Below are 25433 nucleotides of genomic sequence, written 5' to 3' on the forward strand. Positions count from 1 at the left end.
TACTGTCTTTTCCTCGAAGTTGACTGTCAAGTAATAGTCAGTAACTTCACGAAATGTCAGGTTTGTCCCAAGAATTATTTAGACGTTACAATTTAGTTAAAAATAAAAAAAAATATAATTTGAAAGGCAATTATTAACAACAATTGACACATAATAGGAAATAATTTCCTATACCACATAAAGTATACATATGACGTCATTACGGTTAATCGGTTAATTAATAACACAAAAAGAAAAGAATTAATTAATAAGAAAAAATAACACAAAAACCAAAACAATGCAAGCAAAAGTAACACGAAATCACAAAAAGAAAGAAAACAAAAGAAATACTTACTTGTGAAAGCTATCAGAGATGAAAAAAATGTTAAATGAAAAACACTGGAAGTTTGAAGTATCTATCTACGTAAAATAATAGTAAATGAATAATATTACTTAGGAAATTCACAATTGAGAAAAAAATATAAAGATGTAAAGACTCTTATGTGTTATTATTTTAATAGAAACATCAATAAAATATATAATTATTTGCTTTTATTAGCAAACGCGGATATACTCGTAAGGAAGATGTACATTTACATCTGTAATTAACCCCAGATAAGATTAGATTCCTACCTGAAGACATAAATACCCATTTGCTACCCGTGAGGACTAAATAAGAACACCTATGACAAGTATAGCTCTCTTAGGGTGTGGTAAGAAAGCTATACTTTCGAACTTGAAGGTGGTAGAACCCTTTGTGGTTCGACTCCGGCGGCACCACCGCCACACCTATTTCTACCTAATAACAGCAGTGTTAGGCGCTGCTGTGTTCTGATTTGAAGGGTGTGGTAAGGGCGACAGACTTTTCCGAGGCGTTCCAGCTTAGTCCTCAGGGGTAGCGGCGCATATGTGGCCGACCTCAGGTAGGAATATCTAATCATCTAATCCGGTTGATTACGGATGTCCATGAGCGCAGTAGCCACATACCATCAGGTGAACTGCATGCAAATCTGCTACTCCTATATTATTAAAAAAAACCGAAAGTCTAGATAATAAGTATAGATTATGTGTATTTGTAACCACAAGAAATGTATTCAGAGGTTTTGCTGGGATAAAAATTGAAAAATGTCTGGTTATTATGAAACTTCGGTTAAACCTTCTTCATATTGATACAGCAGCGATGCACTGCTGTTATGGCATTAATCTTTCCTAAGTTAAACCATCTTTAATAAATATAAATGTAATTCAATATAGTATGTGTACAATCCATTAGAACTTATTGGATACTTAACAGTAAACACAAGTGAAGTAGCGATAAAAACATAGTATTTGCTAGCTAGTAGGTTAACGGGCTATACGGCACGATCAAGATTCAATACGGCGGTCATTACTGTTTTTAGTTGCGCTAATGCAGTATCTGGTGAGCTGACATCTAGCTTTTTGCATGTTAAACCCATAGATTAGTAAAGATACTTCGCCGCCTTGAAATTGAATGAAGCCACAAACGGCTTATTAGTAAGTTCTTTTTTTGAATTCTTGACAAATAAAAACATTTTTAGAGAAAATTTACGAATAAATAACTAATACTGCGTAATTTACATAATAAATAAATACTTATTTCAATTATTTAAGGGACATTTTAGCACGGAGACGTGGCAAAACTTTTTTTACGCAACTATTTCAATTATCAAAACTGGGTACATTTTCTTGTTAGGAGTGAGTAATCTTTACTAATCTATGGTTAAACCATACATACATAATATAACTATTTGATATTAATTTATAAATAAGCGGTTTTTGATTCTTGCTGTATTATGCTTTAAACATATTTATGTAGGTACAGGATTAATTTATACGAAATATTTGTCAAATGAGTAATTAATAAAGTAATTAATGTCAATGCGTATTAGAAATTAATTATCACTTGCTGAACGGTGAAGGAAAACATCGTGAGGAAACCTGCATATCTGAGAGATTTATAAAAAAAATAAAATCTCAAAGGTATATGAAGTCTACCAACACGCACTTGGCCAGCGCGGTGGACTATGGCCTAATCCTTCTCATTCTGAGAGGACCCGTGCCCAGCAGTGGGACAGTAATGGGTTGATGATGATGATGATTTGTCAAATGTGATTCAAACTTACACATGAAAGGTATTGGTTAATGTTGCGAATGTAAATTTACCCGACTGCGGAGGGCAATGCATTTTTGAATGTACATGTATATAAGTCAGTGATAGCCTAGTGGTTAAGAAACTCGGCCTCTCGATCGAGGCGTCCGAGGTTCAAATCCCAGGCTCTGATTTTTCGAAATTATGTGCGTATTAAAAATTAATTATCACTTGCTAAAACGGTGAAGGAAAACATCGTGAGTGAACTTGCATATCTGAGAGATTTATAAAAAAAATCTCAAAGGTATGTGAAGTCTACCAATACGCAATTGGCCAGCGCGGTGGACTATGGCCTAATCCTTCTTATTCTGATAGGAGACCCGTGCTCAGTGCAGTGGGACAGTAATGGGTTGATGATGTTGATGATGATGATGTATGTGTCTCATTCTTTGACATAATATGCTACATATCTTTCATTTCCTACTGATTCTTTTTAAGCTGTTACGTTTATTGTTTTTTTTACAATAATTACTAGTTTTCCAAACGTTTTACCGTTTCACAACGTATTGATTCATCCGAGAACATCTTGTACTGAACACAATCGGCATGATTTGCATTTTATATGCGTAATATGTGAATACAACGCAAATCGGCACAACTGGATCCTTCAATATTGACTATGAGAAGTTACTATGTACCTTCTTACAATACTTCGTGACTTAAGTAAAATGATGAAATCAGAATAAAACTCTTATTTAACAAATGGTAATCATAGACTCCTCTACACAAGATAGAAGTATCCTTTTGTTTCGACTCCGGCGGTTCCACCGCCACACCTATTTCTCCCTAATAACAGCAGTGTTAGGCGCTGCTGTGTTCTGGTTTGAAGGGTATTCTAAAGGAGATATACTTATAAGAATCTAATTTTATCTGGAGTTGATAACAGATGTCGATGGGCGGCAGTAGCCAAGTGGCTACTGCCGCCCATCGACAGTACTGATGGTAAGTACCATCAGGTGGACTGCACGCACGATACCTACTTCTATTCTGTAAAAACGGATAGTAAGTACAAAAGATCTAACTAGGTAAAGGTTCAATCAAATACCAGTCTTATGAATAAACACATAAAAGTCACTCTTCTGTATTGAACTGTTATTGGTTCGATAATTCATTTGTAATCTACTTTTGCGTGTATGGAAGCAATTTGCGCTGCGTTATAGTAAGGACGGGGTCAAAATATCGATAAAATTTCCATGGTTATAATTTTGTTAATCGATATCGTGTCGTTTATCTAAATTGTTACATATCTTTACAATTTAGAGAATGAAAGATTTTAAAGGGACTTAGTGAGAACATAACAGAATTTGGTGAGAGTTTATTCTAAAATGTAAAGGACAGATTAACCTCTACACTAAGAGCAATATTACTAAAATTACTCTCATTGTCGCAAAGACGTGTAAAATTATTTGTAATGAATAGTTTTACCTGCATTCTACAAAGAGACTACCTAGTCGGAAACCATAGCTCCACTTTTAGGCCTGCTGGGAGAAATTACTAAAAATCTATTTGCATAAAGGATTTTAAGCAAACCACCCATTTCTATGCATTTCTATCAGCAGTGTTATGTTCTAATTTACTATTATGTTCTAATTTGTAGTGTGCGGTAATAGCAGATATAGGTACTTACACGACCTGAGGGACAACATGCTGGGTTTGTCCCTTTTCGTGGTCGTTGCAACACATATTATTGTAATAATTGAATGTACATTTTATTGTCCTTTTGTTGTTGTTTTATATTTTTTATTTTGTTTGTTTATGTTATTTTTATTTTTTTGTCTCTTTCTATTATAGTATTTCATTTGTGTTGCAATTATCCGAATAAATGTTTCTTTATTTTTTCTTTCTTTCTTTCAATGCTATTCATTGTAAATTATTTGAGTATTTACTGGCGCCACTGACTATTTACTATTAAGTGATATCTCAGCTGCATTTTCTACTTCAGAAAAAAAACAATATACAAATAAATTTATCGATATGTTTTCATAAAACACGGTACATCCCTATCTGTCATCAACTTTGTTGATCGCACGGAACTGGGTGCTTCATTGGCTGTTATTACTTTATTATCTGTGCCACCAGCTAACGGATTAGTCTCTATACAATGTATTATCTGTATACAGCTACGTAGGATTAGCTACTTTAGTGTTTACGTAGGTACTTTGACATTTCAATCTAGGTATTGATTATGTTATGCTGATTTTGTGAAACCCACAATTAACACTACCTTTGTATCAATATATCAAGTTATTCTGATTTCACCTAGCTAGGTATATAATGTACTGAACTATTATATTTCAGGGATATTTTTTATGCAGTTCTTGTCAGCCTCGACAAAGATTTTTTTTTTAAAGTGTAACTAAAGCTTTAGCAGCTTTGCATCCTGAAATAAGCTGTTAAGAAAAAATAAAATTCTTGTATATAATTCTTTACATATGTAACTAATTTTCGATCATTTATTTTACCAATGGCCAAAAACCAAGAAGTCATTGCACAAAAGAAATAAAATCCTACCTCTTTCTCAGGATAAATAATTGTTTATTTTTCATTCCTAATATGCAAATGTCTGATTGCAATGTAAATGTGCACAGCCGACAGTAATCATTTAGCTAGAAATGTGGTTATGACACTCCTATGACGTAATGACTATACATATTTATTTACTTCACTTTTGCATTCTACAAACTATACTTTTAACCTACTTAAAATACCCATTCTGTTTCGTAATACTACTGTCAGATGAAGAATACACTTTATTTCCGTTCCAAATGTTATTTGGCACCAATATGGTAGTATTCTTTAAATTTATGACATTCGAGTAACATTTTAAATGTTGAAACTGTAGTAAACAGTTATTTATGATACTTTAAAGTCAGTGTTTGTTAATATTTTTCGTTTGTCATAATAATAAACAACATAAGTTTTAAAAAAGAAAATTACAAATATACAAGATACGCGTGTAAAACATAACCCTTCCTTAGCAATTAAAAAAAGAGTTTCATAATAACAAAAGCTGTAAATAAGTATGCCAAGTGTGGCAAAACGTCTAATTTATGGCCAAAATACTGGTATTTATGTAAATGTAACATAGACTATATTTTATCTTAATATTTTTTTCCATTTGAATTTTTAGTACTTACAAAGTAGGTCGAAGGAAAAAGTAACCGAGCAGCCTTTACTCCTATATTATTTAGATGAATTTAAATCTTAAACTTTATTTAAAAAATAATAACTTAAATAAAATGAGCCAGTGTCGTTCGACCGGGGCGGTACTACCGCCACACCTAATTCTAGCGTGTAGCAGTCTGCGATTCGGAAAGGTGTGCATGTACTGACTTATATATAAGGCGATCTTTGTCCTCAGGAGTGGCAATGCACTTTATCTATTTTAGGTAGAAGCTGTTCTATATGGATTCTAAATATATATAACCCAAAGGTGACTGATTGACATAGTGATCTATCAACGCACAGCCCAAACCACTGGACGGATCGGGCTGAAATTTGGCATGCAGATGTTATGACGTAGGCATCCGCTAAGAAAGGATTTTGATCAATTCTACCCCCAATGGGATAAATAGGGGATGAAAATATTACTTCGTAACGCGAGCGAAGCCGCGGGCAAAAGCTCGTTGGTCATAAATGTCTAGTTGTGGCACTTACTACCAGGCTTATAAGAACCATCCGTGGTTCCAATCTGAAAGCACCATCGCCACACCGATTTCTGTTATAACAGCAGTGTTAAGCGCTGCTGTGTTCTAGTTTGAAGGGTGTAGCAAGCAAGATGGACTTCATATTCACCGATCTCTCATATGCCGCATCTGCCTTTGCAACATGGGGGTGGGTATGGATTATTCGAGTCTCGAGGTCGATTGAAGGGTGTAGTAAAAGAGACAATTACATGAAGCGTTGTGAACTTAATCATCAAGTGGACTACAATATTATATGCAAAAGTTTTTGAGTTATTAAGTTGTATCATCTTGTCCCAGTAGTTTCGGGACCAGAATAAGGCTACGGTATCCCCTGCCTGTCGTCAGAGGCGACTAAAAGGGGGCTTCCGGGGTTGCGGGTGGCAAGAGTGGGAGCTCGAACCGCTCAGCCAGTGGCCCCGGGAAGGACGGCGGTATGTGTGGTCGCATACCGTCGCACGCGCCAGACGGTGTGGCGAGCGCCAAGCTCACCTGGGCGGAGCCCGACGGGGCAACGCGCTAAGAGGGCTCCGGTTGCGTTCCTTTGGATATCCCGGACCCCTCTACGCAGCGCCGAGGACGGCCACCGGGGGGGTTTTAGCGCGGTAAGAATCCCACATAACCCTACGTCGCTCCCACGACACTGGGTAACTTTTGAAGGTTTCCCCATCGTAAACAAAAAAAAAAGTTGTATCATCTACGGTAAAGATCAGAAGATCTATCCAGTCATATAAAATAAAAAAAATGCATTTTTTTAACCCGCGTGACAACTTCTCATAAAGGCGAACGATTAAATTAAACTGTTATGCCACGATAAATCGATTATCGACAGCGATGAGGAATCGATTTTTCTATTGCATAAGTAAAACTTCCTGGTGTCGGCGATGCGGCTTACAATTGCGATCTGCGGCTTACGATAGTGACTAACGTATTAATAATACCTTTATTAAAGGTATTACGTTTAATAAAGGCATTATTAAAAAATAAAGGCATACTCAATATATTCCCACTGCTGGGCACGGGTCTCCTCTCTGAGTGATACGGCTTTACGTCATTTTCTTCCTCGCTGGCCAAGTAAGAATAAGTAGTGTACATTTTTTAAAGAACTTCAGTCTTATAGGCTTCTTCTAGAAGTTTACCTTCCCAATTATAACCAGTGAAAATAATTTTCTAATAAATGCACGCCTTTAACCACTAAGATTACTGATTTTAAATTAATTGGTTGGTTAGACTCTTCGATGGTAGGTATGTGGATGCGTCCCATTGACATCTGTGATCAGCCCTATAACCTAACTCGGATAAATATGTCTCTCTACCAGAACCTTCAAACCGAAACAGCAGTGCTGAACACTACTGTTATAAGCAAAGAACGTGTAGCGTTGGTGCATTGTAAATCGAACCACAGAGTTTATAAGTCACAAGATCAAACATAAGCCGCACGCGCAAGCCGCATAAGCCGGTAACGCATAAGCCGCACTTACCGAATGTTACGTGTTACATATGGGTAATTGAATTAAGACATCACGAACTCTCGAACATGCAATGGTTACGTTATTTACGAATTTACCGTTAAATATGCAAATTGTAATTGCCTTCAAACTTTTTACTTTATTTTTGATGGAAAGATAACTTTGTTCTCGCATGAAGATTGAAGCTGTTATTGGATTTTACTTTTTTATGTAATACGAGCTTTTGCCTGCGGCTTCGCTCGCGTTACGAAGTAATATTATTAACTAAGAATATTTATACAAACTTTCATCCCCTATTTTATCCCGTTGGGGGTAGAATTGATCAAAATACTTTCTTAGCGGATGCCTACGTCATAACATCTACCTGCATGCCAAATTTCAGCCCGATCCGTCCAGTGGTTTGGGCTGTGCGTTGATAGATCACTATGTCAGTCACCTTTGAGTTATACATATTTAGATAGGAGTAGCAGACGAGCATGCAGTCCACCTGATGGTAAGTGGCTACTGCCGCCCATGGACACGTGTAATCAACTCCATATAGGATAAGATTCCTTTCTGAACCCGGCCATAGATACGCCACTATTCCTGACGACTAAGCTGGAATGCCTCGTAAAAGTAGGTCTTCTTACCACAACGCGAAAACAAAATATTTTGTTTATGTCTATTTAACAAAATAATAATAATAAACTCATATCTAATATATAAAATTCTCGTGTTACAGTTTTCGTTGCCATACTCCTCCGAAACGGCTTGACCGATTTTGATGAATTTTTTTGTGCTTACAGGTATCTATGAGAATCGGCCAACATCTATTTTTCATCCCCCTAAATGTTAGGGGTAGTACAACCCTAAATTTTTTTTTATTAATTGGCAATACAATGTTTGCTGGGTCAGCTAGTTACTTGTAATAATAATAATATTTATTGCCATAACTGTTACAATTATAATACAATGGTGACATTTGTGATACATAGCGTCATAACACTTTACCTATATCGGGCATTGCAATTTTTTAAAGTAAATTTGAAACGGGAAATATTATTGAGATCGTATATTATATAGGCAGATAGCTTAATATTTCTTAGTCTAATGTTTATGTTTAAAATATTCGTTCAAATCATAGAAAACATTTTCAAAAAGCCAAACTTTATATCTTGATTTGAAATGAAACTTTAAATTAATTCAAAATCATCAATCATTCATCAATTATTTCAAAGGTCATTGAACCTGTCGTTTTCTTGTGACGATCTACCCACAAAGTTCACGGACAAGTGGCACTGTACTAGTACGCACTTCATAAATTACAAAGAAGCAATTTGGACAATTGATGAAATCGTCGGTCAATTGTCCAAATGCTCCGGAATTGAATTAGCAGACCTTGTGCCTCCAACTGTGAAGCTTATGGTCTTGTGGTGTAATATTGGTATAGGGTTCGATTCCCGGGTACAATTATTGTTGCCTATTGAAAGCATTGTTAAGCGCTGCTGAGTTCTTGGTTTGAAGGGTGAGGGAGACATACTGATCTAAGGCGTTCCAACTTAGTCTTCAGGGGACTTAGCCTATAGGAGTTCTGTCTGAGATGAACCCATGCAGGGTTTCCCCACATAAAAAATGCCAATATATGTATATGTTGCCAATCCCAGGTAGGAATCTCATCGGGGATTTTATAATAGATGTCTATGAGAGGCAGCAGACACTTACTATCAGGTGAACTGCATGCTTGTTTAGCTAATCAACCCCAGATCAGATTAGATTCCTATCTGAGGTCGGTCACAGGTGCTCAGCTATCGCTCAGAACTAAGCTGGTATGCCTCGGAAAAGTATGTCTCCCTTACCACAACTTCAAACCAGAAAACAGCAGCGCTTAACACTGCTGTTATGACAGTAATAGGTGTGACGGTAGTGCCGCCGACAAACCACAGAGGGTTCTACGGCCCTCAAAAGATTTCGTTTTAGCTTATGATTATGAACTAACTGAACTAATTCATTTTAATTTGAACAACATCTCAGCCTTAGGGGGTCGTTGACCCGCAATTTCGTGACTAGACAGACAGGTGAACTCAACAAAGGCTTCTGTTTACTACAAGCCATTTCCACCCTTATTACACTGAAAATAGTACAATATTGTACTATTTTCCTGTACCAAGTTTGTAATACACAGCGGGGGTTTAAACTTACTGCTGCAGGATTTTAGGATTTATTCCAGACGAATAAAGGCGATTTTCGTGTAAATATAGAGTACAGTTAAAAGGACTTATTGTTTGTTATATTTTAGGTAGTTTGTGTCAGAATTACCGACTATTCGTGTTTTACGTTTTTACTTTTGAAATTTCGCTTGAAATCCACTGAAATATTTTTCATGTCGCACAGTGATTTAAAATTTCGTAATATTTTCGTGATAAATGTCACGTCCTTCGAGGATATTTTTAGTTGAGAATGTGGTTATTATTTAAAGTTATACGCACTTTGGTGGTTGTGCCTAATTAACCCTTGATTCTCTTAAGCATTAATAGGGTAAAAATAGATTATGTCAGTTGTATATGTAACATTTTTATAACATTGAGAAGTAGCGAATTTCAGTGGATGGTAAGTGATCATTGCCGCCCATGGACGTATGTCATCATCTCGATACGGAACAGGGCCATTTGCCACTCCTAAGGACGATGGCCGCTACATTTATAAGTCACTAGCTGACCCGACAAACGTTGTGTTGCCATATAAATAAAAAAATGTTAAGGGTGAACAACCCTTATCACTTAGGGGGATGAAAAATAGATGTTGGCCGATTCTCATCGATACCGGATAAGCACAAAAAATTTCATCAAAATCGGTCAAGCCGTTTCGGAGGAGTATGGCAACGAAAACTGTGACACGAGAATTTTATATATTAGAGATTCGGCATCCACACTTTTCCACCGAAACGTAACAACTACTTCACGTTAGAAATAGGTGTGGCGGTGGTATCTCTTCTCGAACTATACCACCAAAATTAGAAAATGTTTGATAAATATCAGTCTCACACATCCGATATCAATACTTAATCCATCCAAATTTTGCCTAACCAAGATCTGACAAAAAATTGACAATTTCTACTACGAAATAATAGCCAAAAGTCGATCTTCGGCAAAGCATTTGATAGATCGGTTGTTAAGACCGGACTTTAATATATTAATTCAATTATGAGACCGAATGACGTAGAAAGAGTAAGTGATATCAATACCAACATGTATTTCATTACGTCCGCTCGTGCAAAAGTGAAAATGTGGATGTACACGTAAAATGATACTTAGAAAGTAGATAGTTCTCACAACAGGATTAGTTCGAGGGAAATTAGTTGAAAAATACAGATGCTAGTATTTGTCATTAATCCATTATTGTCCCACTGCTGGGCACGGGTCTCCTCTCAGAATAAGAAGGATTAGGCCGTAGTCCATCGCGCTGGCAAAGTGCCGGTAGACTACATACACCTTTGATTATTTTTTTATAAATATCTTGGAGTGCAGATTTCCTCACGATGTTTGGGATTTGAAACTCGGATCCATCGATCCAGAGACAGAGTTTTAACCAATGAAATGCCGATGCAAGTATTAAGTACATTTAATTTTTCAAGTGTGCGTGAATGACCAAATCTGAAACTAGATATACCTAATATTGAAAAGTACTGAAATAAAATACGATGCTGATTTCGATAAAATAAAAAACTGCATAATTAGGTCCATGAATAAAAAGCAAACTCGGGAATGGAATGAGACCGAAAATATCACAAACTGTATAAAATCGACATCGGATAGAGCTGCACGTGGCAAAAATTTCAGAGTTAAGACTCATACAACATACTGCCCGCTCGTTGGAGGCCCGGAGCTGAATCTAATAAGCTGAATAACCTGAATAATACAAGGTTAACTTGTAGACATTTGGAAGCCCCAGGCTTGGGGCGTATCGACCCTGACAACCCCCCATCCTCTCTCAATCCACTTAGTCCATCAGTATTTCGTGACAAGATTCGACATCCAACATTTAACTCCTCTCTTAATTAAATCAATTTTCGCCAACCAAAGATAGATTGAAAGCTATAGATTGATTATTAACATGTATCATTATTAATCTCTTTGATTAGTTACCAATGTCTCAAGTAACAAAACCTCCGATAACACAACTTCACACGCTTTCAAACCTTGTTTAAAACTTGGAAAACACAATGTCTTAGCGACGTGGGAAAATGTCACTCACTTTCTACGATATTACGTTACAGTGTAACTAATTTCGCTTTTACGAGCATTCGTAGTGGAACGTGTAATTGATATCAAAATAAAACTTTTCTACGCGAAGTAAATGACGAATGAAGACAGTTGTAACATGGACTGAGTTTACAAAGTTGATTTTATATAGAAGTGGCAGTCAAGCATGTAACATAGTGTTTTTTTTATGAAATATAATATAGGAATAGCAGACGAGCGTGCAGTCCACCTGATGGTAAGTGGCTACTGCCGCCCATTTATAAAAATCTATAATCAACCCCAGATAAGATTGGATTCCTACCTGAGGTCGGCCACAGATGCGCCTCCACCCCTGACTAAGGTGGAACGCCTCGCAAGTATATGTCTCTCTTACCATACCCATCAAACCAAAACATAGCAGGGCTTAACACATCTATAATCAACCCTAGACAGATTCCTACATGAGGTCCGCACTTGATGCATTGTGCGTGAGGACTAAGTTGGAACGTCCAAATTTATCTTGAGGTCTAAGTTGGAACGTATAAGTTTAAAAGTACCAAAAATATATATTTTTTTTGTTTACGAGGGGGAACCTTCAAAAGGTACCCGACGACGTGGGAGCGACGCCGGGTTATGTGGGACTTTTACCGCACTAAAACCCCCCCGGTAGCCGTCCTCACCGCTTGGCGGAGACGTCCGGGATCTCCGACGGAACACAACCGGAGTCCTCCAAGCGCGATGCCCTTATCGGGCTCTGCCCTGGGGGAGATGTTTACGCTCCTCCCGCACACCTGGTGCCGACGATGGTATGCGGCCACACACACCGTCGTCCTTCTCGGGGTTGCTTGTTGGACGGTTCGAGCTCCCACTCTTGCCGCCCGCAATCCCGGAAGCCCCCTTTTAGTCGCCTCTTACGACAGGCAGGGGATACCGTAGTCCTATTCTATTCCAGAGACTACAGGGACAACCAAAAATATACCCACTAGTAACATTACTATTGTTATTTTATCCGCAACCCACGTACTAGATATATGACATATGACCAAACTTTACAACAAAAATAAAGAAAATAGCACCCCGATAACCCCAGTAAAAGAATGCCTAAAAGATAAGATACAAATTACCTAACACCGGAAGCGAACCTACTTATCATGCAGATAAGCTGACGTAATTGGGTTCTACTAATTTACTGTTCTATATCTTTTATCTTAAATATTTATTATTTTATATGCCTTAAAAATAGCATAAACAATAAATTATTATCAGAACACTATCGAAAAATGGAATGGCGTTTGTATTAATTAAAACTAATTATTAATTTAAACGTATGGTTTTTTTCGAGATTTGTTTTTTACAATTTAGAGTAGCTAACGAGCATGCAGTCCACGTTTTTTTTATAATATAGGAGTAGCAGACGAGCACGCAGTCCACCTGATGGTAAGTGGCTACTGCCGCCCATGGACATCTGTAATCAACACCAGATAGAATTAGATATTCCCATCTAAGGTCGACCACAGATGCGCCGCCACCCCTGAGGACTAAGCTGGAACACTTTGGAAAAGTATGTGAATAATAACCACGTGATGGTGTCTGTTTAGTGATCTACAAAACCCATGATAGGGTTAGAGTTTTATCTGAGGTCGGTAACAGATGCATTAATACCCCTGATGACTTGGAAGGCCGCGTATGAGAGGCTCTCTCTTACCATACTATTCAAACCAGAACACAGCAGCGCTAATAGTTATTAATAGGCAAATTTGTCAATTTATAGTAGGCAGCAATTACAGTAGGTACACAAAACATTAGATTGATTGTATAATTAAGGGGCGTTAATTTGACATTTGACAATTTCTTCTTATTAGACATTGCTAAATTTCGATCTTAGATAGCTAAACATAGATCGAATATTAACCAGTAAACCACGGACGTCGTTAATTGGTACCGATTGGTTAATTGCTTTCCATATCACGCTAAACGTTGGATCACGTTGGTATTCAAGCAAGAAATTAACACAATCACCAAATTCCGTGCAACTACTAGTGCATTCTGAGTTTCGAGATCGTGTTCTTTTATAAAATAGGAGTATCAGACGAGCATGCAGTACACCTGATGGTCATTGGCTACTGTCGCCTACAGACACTTTTTTTTATACATTTGAACCTGACGATAAAGTAGACATTTGCAACACCAGAGGAGTAGCCAATGCGTCGCCGGCTTGAACATTCTGTAATTAACCCTAGATAAGATTAGATTCCTACCTGAGATCGGCCACAGATGCGGTGCTACTCATGAGGATTAAGCTGGAACGACTCAAAAAGTATGTCTACACCCTTTAAACCAGAACACAGCAGCGATTAACACTGCTGTTATTAGGCTTTTTCTAGACATTTATGTTCAAGAACAGACTTAGACTTTGAAGGAAATGGACTAACAGACAGATAATTGAAAGCTGAAAGTTACATTAAGAACAGAGGAATGAACGGAATGTAGGATATTGCACAGTGCACAAGTCACACAAGAAGTGTCGAAACCGCACATAAATAGAAAAGAGAAAACGCTATTCTTATCTTCCGGTGTCGTAACGCACCCAAAAATTTTGAAATAACAAAGACACGAGAATTTATAAACAAAATCCATAAATATGTTTAATGTTTAGAAATAGAATGCTGTGGTTATGATCGCGGCGTTCCAACTTAGTCCTCAAGGGTAGCAACGCGTTTGTACGAGAGCTCAAGAATAAAATTAAAATTAAAATATAGTTTAAGATCTTAAAACCACGCCAAAATCGTTCAAGTAAAATCGTTAATCCTGATTCCTAAGGATCCTGATGAGGAGAATAGGATAATATTATTAAAATCGTGTATTGTCATCGGTTCTTGATAATTGATTAAAATTTTAAATTAATCAGACCGTTCAAAGTGGGTATAAATCGAGTTCAAATATTCCGTTACATACAGGTCAAGCTAATAAAAGCGTGGTAATTAGAAGTGGGTAACAAGCATACACGGCAGTGATAGCCTAGTGATTAAGAAACTCGGCCACTCGATCGAGGGGGCCGGGGTTCAAATCCCAGGCACGCATCTTCAGGTAAAACCCTAGTTCTATATGAAGTTGGTTACAGATGGCCATGGGCGAATGCTACTTAACATCAGGTGGACTGTATACTTGTTCATCATCACCATCATCATCACCATCAACCCATTACTGTCCCACTGCTGGGCACGGGTCTCCTCTCAGAATGAGAAGGATCAGGCCATAGTCCATCGCGCTGGCCAAGTGCGTATTGGTGAACTTCACATACCTTTGAGACTTTTTTTTATAAATCTCCCAGGTATGCAGGTTTCCTCACGATGTTTTCCTTCACAGTTTTTAAGGCAAGTGATAATTAATTTCTAATACGCACATAATTTTGAAAAATCAGATGGATTTGAACCTCGGACATCTCGATCGAGAGGCCGATTTTCTTAACCACTAGGCTATCACGGCCCTTGGATAGATAGAATTGTAAGAACCTTTGGAATATCCAAGCCCTAAAGGTCTATAGGTCTACTACAAATACAATGAAGTAGTAAAACTTGCAAAAGCTGTGTTGCGGATGGGAAACTGGATAGAACCGAATAAAAGTCCATCACAACTTATCTGTCATTTACGTTACCATTCTTCAACTCCTGTCATCGTGACTGGATTTATTAACCAATTGTGTATCTGACCTCCACCTTGATAGAAACGACGGGAACACGATTGCCTTTACCTTCAAGATAGGGTTGCCACGCTTTAGATTTAACGGGACAATTCCCGATATTTGATCTGGATTTATCCGGTTTTTGATTTTACATAATAGACGCACGGCTGAGCGTCCACCAAATTCATGGTATATTTTCACAGGAATAAGTATTTTTTTTTTATTTAAAGCACGTCATCGACACCCATAAGGTTTTATAATAAACTCCGGACAATTTTGAAAGTCTCCATCGGCCACAGGTGCTATATGCTACTCCTGAGGACTAATTTGAAAGGCCTCGTGTAAATATTTTTTTAAGATGTGTTTTAGTTAAATTCAGTTTATTTAAAAAAATATATTGAACATTGTGCATATAGAAATTATAGCACATAAAAATGTACCACAGGGACATGTCGTATCGTGTCTCATTGTATTATGTCATATCGCATCATAGAATACGATACATAATCGTATCCTTAGTATCAACCTAAATATAAAATATTTTAAATGATCTCTTCGGTAGTATTTTCTCCAAAACATACGACAGTTACTAGCCAATTTATGATATCCGTTTAAAAATCACTCACAAAGTATTAATTGTGAACTTATATGAACTTAAATGTCCAATCCGTCTTGTTTTTGAAGTCTGGTGACCCTACTCGAGGCACTTCCAGCTTAGATTAAATAATAGCTATTCTTTGTACGCTTAATATCTGAATTCCGTTAGCAATTATTTGCGTGCTCGATAATAATTGGGTTTGATTACTTCGCTCGGAGGAGTTTGTTGTCCAAAAACTTTATGCTTATGTCCGCTACGCAATAGCTGTGTGTGTGGTAAGGCAGATCGACTTTTTACATTATAGACTTATAGAGAAAAATGAGCATGAAGTCCAACTGATTGTAAGTTGCAACTGCTGCCCAGACATTTTTATAAGATAGGAGTAGCAGACGAGCATGCAGTCCATCTGATGATAAGATGCTACTACCACCCATGGACGGCTGTAATCAAGCCCAGATAGGATTAGACTTCTACTTGAGGGCTAATGAAATAAGCTGGAACGACTCGGAAAAGTTTGTCCCTTATCACACCCTTCAAACCAAAACAGCAGCGCTTAACACACCAAGATATGAAAAGTATATACAATAGTTACAAATTAAGTTGATGTCCGTTCTTCAATCTTAAACGAAGAAAATATAGAATATTCGAAAATAAACTTTCGCATAAATATAGCTAATCCAAACATGATATAGATCAAAACAAATTATATTTCAGCTCGATTCGATTCGATCAAAATACTCGTATGTTCATATTGCAAAAATCTGAAATCTACGCAGCTCGAGCAGCGGCTCTTAATATTTCTTGACAATCACAATAATTTAAATTCAGTTGAAAAAGATAAAAGTAGAGTTAAATTAATTCATACTTTCTTACTAGCTTTCTAACAGTAATACATTTAATTTCATTACGTTTATCTTATAAAGTTTTATACTTATGTATAAGTAGCATACGAGCATGCAGTCCATCTGATGGTAAGTGATGTCCATTAACATCTATAATTAAACCTTTTTTTTGTTTACGAGGGAGAAACCTTCAAAAGGTACACGACGACGTGGGAGCGACGCCGGGTTATGTGGGACTTTACCGCACTAAAACTCCCCCGGTGGCCGTCCTCAGCGCTTGGTGGAGAACGAAGGGATCTCCGATGGAACACATTCGGAGATTCATTTAAACAAATTAAAACAAAACAATTATATGAAAGTTTTAATTTTCTGAAAGCGTAAATGTCATGTTGTAAAACATTTGCACTTCACTCAAAACATCGTAATCTTATAATCTTTACCAGAACTTAAAAGTTTCAAAACGAAATTTCATTAAGACTCATTGCTCAGTGATTCATCGTTATAACGTTAAATTGAACCTTACGATCATGTAAATACTCTTACAATATCGGCCCACTTGTTTTTTAATGCTTAGTCATTTGTTTTAAGAGTTTACCGGCTTCAAAACAGCTTTCTCTACTTATTTCTAACTATAACAGCAGTATTACAGGCTACTGTGTTCTAGTTTTAAGGGGAAGGGTGGTAAGGAGTTAGATTGGCAATGTACAAACTCAATGTATATAATGTTTTTTCATAATGCTGTGTCACATTTAAAGCGATGTCAATTCGCTGTATTCGCTGTCGTACAGTTGTATAATGTTCACTGAATAAATATGCTAAAAACTCCAACATAAGGTTTTTTTTTTATAATATAGGAGTAGCAGACGAGCATGCAGTCCACCTGATGGTAAGTGGCTACTGCCGCCCATGGACATCTGTAATCAACCCTAGATGGGATTAGATATTCCTATCTGAGGTCGGCCACAGATGCACCGCTACCCCTGAGGATTAAGCTGGAATCCCTCGGAAAAGTATGTCTCCCTTACCACACCCTTCAAAACGGAACACAGCAGCGCTTAATTCTGCTGTTATTAGGTAGAAATAGGTGTGGCGGTGGTGCCGCCGGAGTCGAACCACAAAGGGTTCTACCACCTTCAAGGGTGCCGAGGCGTAGTCCTAAGTAGCAACGCATCTAGGCCGATTTCAGGTACTCCAATCTTATCTAAGATTGATTACAAATGTCCGGGAGTGCAGTTGCCACTTACCATCAGGTCCACTGCATTCTCGTTTGCTACTACTGTCTACTATATTATGAAAAAAATAACTATATATAATTACTTTATATTTGTGTCCGCAAAAATGAAAATGTAGTCGATGGAATAACTTGTAACTTTTACAAAAACTTAAATTTCTATATAACAGTGTTCTTCTATACTTTTCATTTCCAAGTTTCTACAGGAAGACACTTACTTTAATTAATACCGAATTGAGCGACAGAGCGTGAGAATTAACTAGAAACAACATCTTTAAGAAACAGTTTTACTTACACATTTCATTCATTTCGGCGATAAAACACTTAGTTCATAATCAGATCATTTTACCAAACAATTACTGTAAAACTACAAAATGCACAGCGCAACACTCATACAAAAAGTTCTCGTATCATAAATATTTATGTAAATTGACACTAAATTATGAAAACTTTAATTTCACTTTACATAAGGTCTTTAAGTCCAATAGCGGTACCAATTACGAATAATTCGTCAATCATACAGAAAGTTAGTGGTCCGAATATGGTACCTTGTAGTGCACCAAACAATTTCACTCCGTAATGAAAACTTTCTGGCGCGCGCGCACGTCCACTTTGCCGTGGGCGGTACAAACGTATGACGTGGACTCCGTACGATTGAAATTAACTATCAAACAGCATTCTCACGAGCGGAACCAGCGATTAAACCGAACGACACAGCGTCCAACGCTGTGTACACTCCTAAAAATAATCAAAATCCCGTTTTAATGGAGCAATGTATAGCGCGTTGAACGGTATACTGTGGTGAAAAGTGGTGTTGGTTAGTTTTAAAGAGGGGGAACAGCCCAGACGCTTTAACTGTAGTCGGCCGGCTTACTAGACACGGTCGTTTTCGGTTTTATTTGTTAACCGTAATCGTTACGTACCCGTTATTTGGTTTTCATATATGGAAAACTATTTTCTTATATTAATATCAGAAGTAGAGCTTGTTTCAGTTGCAAACGATTGGTAAACGCATACATTTTTATACAATTTCCTCCGACTTTTTCTCTCTTTCTCACTTTAGCAGCTGCTGAAATACCTCAGAGAATTAGCGAATATAAATTAAAAAAAAAACAATTTCGTTTCACGTTTAGTTTAGTGTCCTACGTTTCTCCATGCATTCGTTTTTATGATCTAGTCTCGACATACATACCGAATATCGATATACACCATATATAGATAAAAACGGTTTTTGGTTAGCTACGGTTGATAGCAGCACATGCTTACGACTTTCTTGTTTATGTTTGAGCACGGCACGTGCCGGGAACATACGAGCGATGATTATTCAACACCAGATGCTTTTTTCGTGTGAACTTGTATATTTTTCTCTTATCTCTTAAGGTATTGACAGACAGCGTTCATCTTTCACTTTCAGCTCAATATCCGTTGGATGTTTTGATATTATGCAAATATGTAAGGGATGTTACAACTGGTTTAACTTGTTAATGTGAAGATATCTAGGAACCGGTGTTTTTATTCGTAGATGCATTTAAATGCAGAAATCCTAATGTCGTATAAACGCTAACTTGTTATAGAATTTAAGAAAAGAGAAGAAACATGGCGATTTCAATGCTTTGGTGCTATAGATACAGACTTGAGATTTATTTAAAATTTTGAAAATGAAATATTGGAATGTTTTTTTTTATTTTATCAAAAGAAAAATTGTATTTATTTGTCATTGCTTCAAGCGCTAGCTAGTAAGGCAATGGAACATCTGTGGACTGAGATTTTCAATAGTTATGGTGGTGGTATTTTGAAGGTGGTAGAACCGTTTGTGGTTCGGCTCCGGCGGTACCACCGCCACATCTATTTCTACCTAATAACAGCAGCGTTAGGCGCTGCTGTGTTCCGGTTTGAAGGGTGTGGTAAGGGAGACAGGTTTTTCCGAGGCGTTCCAGCTTAGTCCTCAGGGGTAGCGGCGCATCTGTGGCCGAACTCAGGTGGGAATATCTGGGGTTGATTACAGATGTCCATAGGCGGCAGTAGCCACTTACTATCAGGCGGACTATATGCTCGTCTGCTACTCCTATATTATTAAAAAAAAGTTATTGTCTCTTAGTTGATATCTTACTACACATCAAAATACATGTTTAATTAACCTAAGAATCAGACCCCGGTGCCTTTATAGTTGTCACACAAAGAGTTCTACCAATTCAGTTAAAACCTTTGAAACAACTGAAATTATTAGAACGATTAATATAGTTTTTATTTTTACCAGTGCTACATATTATTTGATTATAATTTAACTTTTGACTTTGGCTCCACTTTGCCAAGCCCTGTACATAGATATATGGTTAATTATACTCTGAATGGCCGGATATATCACAATAGTCCATTACAGTTATGTCATACTCATTGTTTCATTATGCTAATGGTGCCTTCGGAGCCATTGACGGGAAGTTACACTTAAATCGAGTTTTTGTTTTAAAACAAAGGTGTAATTTGTTTAATCTGTAAAATGGGAAAATTGGACTACTTTATGTCAATTTAGAAACGCATAAAGCAGCGGATTGTGTTGATTGCAACCGATCTACAAATTTAAGCAATGTCGGTTAGTCGGCGGCTGGATGGGTGACCGCATGAGTACAAATTTAAGCGCTTTACAGTTATCATTGGATAGCTATCGTTAAACCTAGTCATAAGCCTTATGGCAGATTAGAAAATTTTCGACTCAGCATGGACTATTAAGCTACTAAGTACTAACCCATATTTCTATCAACTGAATTACATGAAAGCAGCGAAATATACCAAGCTCAAGTCTCCCAGTTGTGGGAATGTAAATCGTACCCAGCAGTGGGATATAAAAAGGAGTTGGAAGTTTCCTAACACGACTTTCTACACATCTTTATGACCGTGTATGAAATACCTTGTGAAAATCTCATCAATAATGCAATATTGGTCCAATTGTTTGCCATACCATTCCATACAATAACTTTTGACCTGAATAAAAAAATGACATTTTGAGTAATAGAAATCGTTACCAGGGCTTGTAACTTTTTTTTTCTACTTAGAAAATATGATATCTGTCAAGTGCCTTCCACTAGCGTTGTTACAAGTTTGCTCCCATTTTATCATATTTTCCACGACTTACATAACGACTTACAAAATTTATTCAAAAACTTAAATAGGGTGAGTCATTTTGCGCCACCCTATTTGATCTTCAAATGGCAATTATTAGGAATTTATGGGCATATTTTTCGTATGAATTTGTGTAGATTTTATAACATATATTTAAATTGAAATAGACTTCACACACATTCTCATTATGTTCACATTGTATTACATATTCAATAAATTACTTACATCTTTCATTAAGTAATTAATAGACAATAGAAATTGCGATTTCTATTCGGAAAAGTTGCTTGAACGCATCGATCGTGAAAATTGATGGAAAAGTCAGCAGCAAAGTTATGGTTTAAGTAAATAACGACATAATGACAGACTACAATGTTGCTACAGTAAGTGACGATATTGAACATTATGGTGATGCACTGATTAACACATGAAATTGTGGGAAAGTTAAAGGAGGTAAGTCATGGTTAATCAAGAGAAACGGCGATAAGTACTGAATAATGGAAATTATTTAAAAATCTGATGAAATTTACGTTTTGGCTGGTTAGATCAGGGCCGGATTTGGAGGACATGCAGGGCTATTACCCGGGGCCTTCACAAGAGGGGGGCCCCACATTAAAGATAAAAAAATATCCAAATTTCTATTGATCAGCAACTTTTGTCTTTTACAAAAAAAAAAAAAATACCTGCACTTGACTGATTACTAAATTCTTTGTTTAACTTATTTTATTCTATGAAAAAAAAAATGAAAGACTTGACGGAAAAAAAACATTTATTCGGTATGGCTCATAGGACATACGAGTATTATGCTCGTAGCATATAATTATGACAAGAGTATTCCTAATATTGTACACAGTGTTGCCATTGAGGACCAAGTTGGAATGCTTGATGTCTCCTTATAGCATTACTAGTTTTTGCCCGCGGCTTCATCCGCGTTTAAAAGAAAATAATATGACATACTAACATACATAAAACTGAAAATTCGTACCTCCATTGGAATGATAGTGGCGACAACTGGCGAAAATTGGTCGTACCAACTCTGAAACCTTCATTAGCTCATGGACAACAACTTTGCTAAAGATCATGACTTGATCAAATGTATAGTTTACGATTCAATTCTTACTAATATCGATTAAAATAATCGTTTTTTTTTGTCAAAAAGATCGATTCTCCGATTAATCGATCTTAGATCGCCATCCCTACTTCCCGTCGGATATCCGGGATAAAAACTATCCTATGTCCTTTCTCGGGTCTCAGACTATCTTTGTACAAAATTTCATTAAAATGGGTTCAGCGGTTTAGGCGTGAAGAAGACACAACCAGACTGACAGACAGACAGACAGAGTAACTTTCGGATTTATAATATTAGTAAGGATTCAATTTAGAAAATAGAACACAGCAACATACACGATTTAAAGTACACAGAAGTGACACTCATTGACGTATACTAAAAAAAAAGGTCTACGTCATGTAAAACAGACACAAAACTATCTACAAGTTCTAACGAAAAGGGTCTTAGAGACAAATGGATAAAGCAACTTTTTACCAAAAATATAGAGCGCGGAAATCCCAAAAAGGAATATAAAACCACAAACAGGCAGTCCAATTCAATAAATTGTACCACACCGGAAGATAATAGGTTTATGCAAATGGTTATTGTATTAGTCATGCAATATGATCTTTAGTTTGGAAGTATTGATCCGTGAAATTTATAATACTGAGTTCTATGTTGCATTCAATTAATATTTTGACCAACTTCTCGTTTTTTAAGTAACGTTAAGTGGTGTCTACCTTAAAAATAGTTTTAAGGAGGTAGAATCCTTTTTGGTTCGGCTTCGGCGGTACCATCATCACACCTGTATCTGCCTACCTAATAACAGTATTGTTAAGTGTTGTTGAGTTATAATTTGAAGGGTTTAGTAATGGAGACGTACTTTTTCGAGGCATTCCAAGAGTCCTTAGCAACAGCTACGCATCCTTGGTTGATCTGAAGTAGAAATTTCTTTTCTGAGTTTGATTACAGACTGCGGCAGTAGCCAGTTACCATCAGGCAGTGACGGACTAAATCGTCGAAGGCCCGGGGCGGAAAGTCGAACTGAGACCCCGAGTGTAAAAAGTTGATTTGATTTTACAAAATGACAAATGTGTCATAGAATTCTCCTGTGATTTGGAGAACTTTTTTTCGCTGTGTGATACGCCTTTCAGAGATTGTTTGGTTCTGACGACCTTTCTTTTTATTATTAGCAATTGTGTTAGGAGTACCCAGGATCACGCTGTTTGTCCACTGCACCGTCACCGAGCCGATACCGATAATTAAAGACGGCGCCGAAGTAGCGTACACATACATTTACTATGGGATGACGGTGCTCGGGTGACGGACGTTCGGTGGACAAGCTGCTATAGCAAATGTATGTACGCTACTTCGGCGCCGTCATTAATTTTCGGTATCGGCTCGGTATCGTGGTTGGTGGACAAACAGCGTAAGGCTCCCCCTAGTCGCTAGAGCCATCAGGTGAATTGCTGGCTCGTTTGAGGCTACTGTTACTTCTACCTAATTATAATAAAACTATCACCATCAACACATCACTACCCCACTGCTGGGCACGGGTCTCCTCTCAGAATGAGAAGGATTAGGCCATAATCCACCGCGCTGGCCAAGTGCTTATTGGTTGACTTCACATACCTTTGATACATTTTTTTTAGATTTCTCAGATATGCAGGTTACCTCACGATATTTTCCTTTACCGTTTAAGCAAGTGATAATTAATAACATTAATTGCAAAGTCATGTGACTTTGTAAAATCAGTGGTGCGTGCCTGGGATTTGAACCTAAGACCCCTCAATCAAGAGGCCGCGTTTTTGAACCACTAGGCAACCACTGCTTAAACTATTTTATTAAAACCACCTTGCAGGTTTCCTCACGCTATTTCCCTTAAATACCTACTGATCTGTTGTCAAAATAAGCCAAACCCAAAATAATCAGCTTACGAGAGCTAATCTTTAGTCGCCAAGGTGAGCTGACCGCGTGGGTGGTCAAAAATTGGATTTCGCAAGGCTTTGCCCACGTCGACTGATGTAATAAACAAAAGTGTAAGGACTTGTTCTAGTTTTGTTGGCAAACTGGGCTCCGCCTGTGACTTTGGAAGAAAAAATTGTATGAAAAGAATAAAAAAACCTTGTAGCTTTAATGTCACTTGGATTATTAACCATATGTGTCTAAGTTCTCAATGGAAATTTTTAATAATAAAATGTCGCTTGGCGTTTTAAATGTTCGTTTTAAGGAGTATTTGTTGATTTTTAGGGTGCCATACGAAAAATCGTAAAACGGAACCCTTATAATTATTCTTATAATGCGTAAAAATCTACAATAACGTGATTCAAGAATCTAGTGGCGCCATCTTTTACAGAATTTAGAATGTAAAGAAAAATATTGTGAATAAGCTATGTGAACCGGACGGATGTTTTTATCCTATAGTATTTTATGCGTGTTTCAACAGGTAGGGGACGCCCTGCAGAACGCTGGACAGATGAGATAAGGAAAATAGCGGGCACAGACTGGATAGAGAAAGGAAAAGATAGAGGAATGGGGACGTCTGGAGGAGGCCTAAACCCAATTAAAGTTCGTTATTCCCAATTAAAAAAGAGTAAAATACATTTTACGCTTTATTTTATAAAAATGGGACTATGCAAATAATCACAAATTCTTTATCTATGCTCAGTTTTTTTTTTTAAATCAAGTCCTCTAGACTTTTTAGTCTATATTCTATAGTATTTCTCTTTCAATACTGTCTTAAGAACATTAAGTACAAAATACGTTTCATTTTACATTAGTTACGTACACAACAGTTTAGTCAAACGCATGCTAGAGTTATTTATACAAAACCAAACAGTTAACAACTTCGAAACACCCGCTATTTTTACCTTCGAATCCAGCGAAAGAATCTGTTAGTTCCCCGCTTTCCTTGCTTCTTCTTCTTCCCCATTTTTATTCACTTCACCGAACATAAAACACTTGGTCACTGCACTTTTAAAACTATATTATTGTCTATGACTTGTCAGTTTCAACCATAGACAAACTGTCCTTTGTTTAAAAACTTAACACTGTTTCTGGCCGGCACAGGACTCCATGCTTGGGCTCTATGAGAAAAAGTTAACTTTTAGATATTCAAACTATTTTTATTTTACAGAAACGGCATATACAATCAATATATAAACATAACCTAATTTAAGATTCCAGTGAAGTTTCACACATTTTTCAAACAACAATTAAAATTATTTATTATTAGGGTAAGGATTTTCCAACCGATTTCTACACTAAAGGTACATACACACAGCGGATTTTAGCGCGTTTAAAACAAACGTTAATCACAAAAATCGTCACCAACGGAAAAATTACCCACCGATTTCGACAGATAACGCAATAAACTACATTTTTGGGCACAGGTTATTGA

At 37.1% G+C, this 25433-nt stretch overlaps 1 protein-coding gene across 1 annotated transcript in view; it reads right to left on the bottom strand.

Moving 5' to 3' along the window:
- vlc (disks large-associated protein 2) overlaps positions 1–24965 on the bottom strand; it is a 44137-nt gene extending 19172 nt beyond the window's left edge. The window contains exon 1 of the mRNA XM_073081304.1: positions 24904–24965. Coding sequence (XP_072937405.1) covers positions 24904–24965 — 62 coding nt within the window. The remainder of the gene's footprint in view (positions 1–24903) is intronic.
- Positions 24966–25433: the final 468 nt, after the last annotated feature.

The sequence above is a fragment of the Epargyreus clarus genome, unplaced genomic scaffold (assembly GCF_041222505.1).
Source record: "Epargyreus clarus isolate Ecla_fem2 unplaced genomic scaffold, WU_Ecla_fem_2.2 ptg000016l, whole genome shotgun sequence".
NCBI classification, from domain to species: domain Eukaryota; kingdom Metazoa; phylum Arthropoda; class Insecta; order Lepidoptera; family Hesperiidae; genus Epargyreus; species Epargyreus clarus.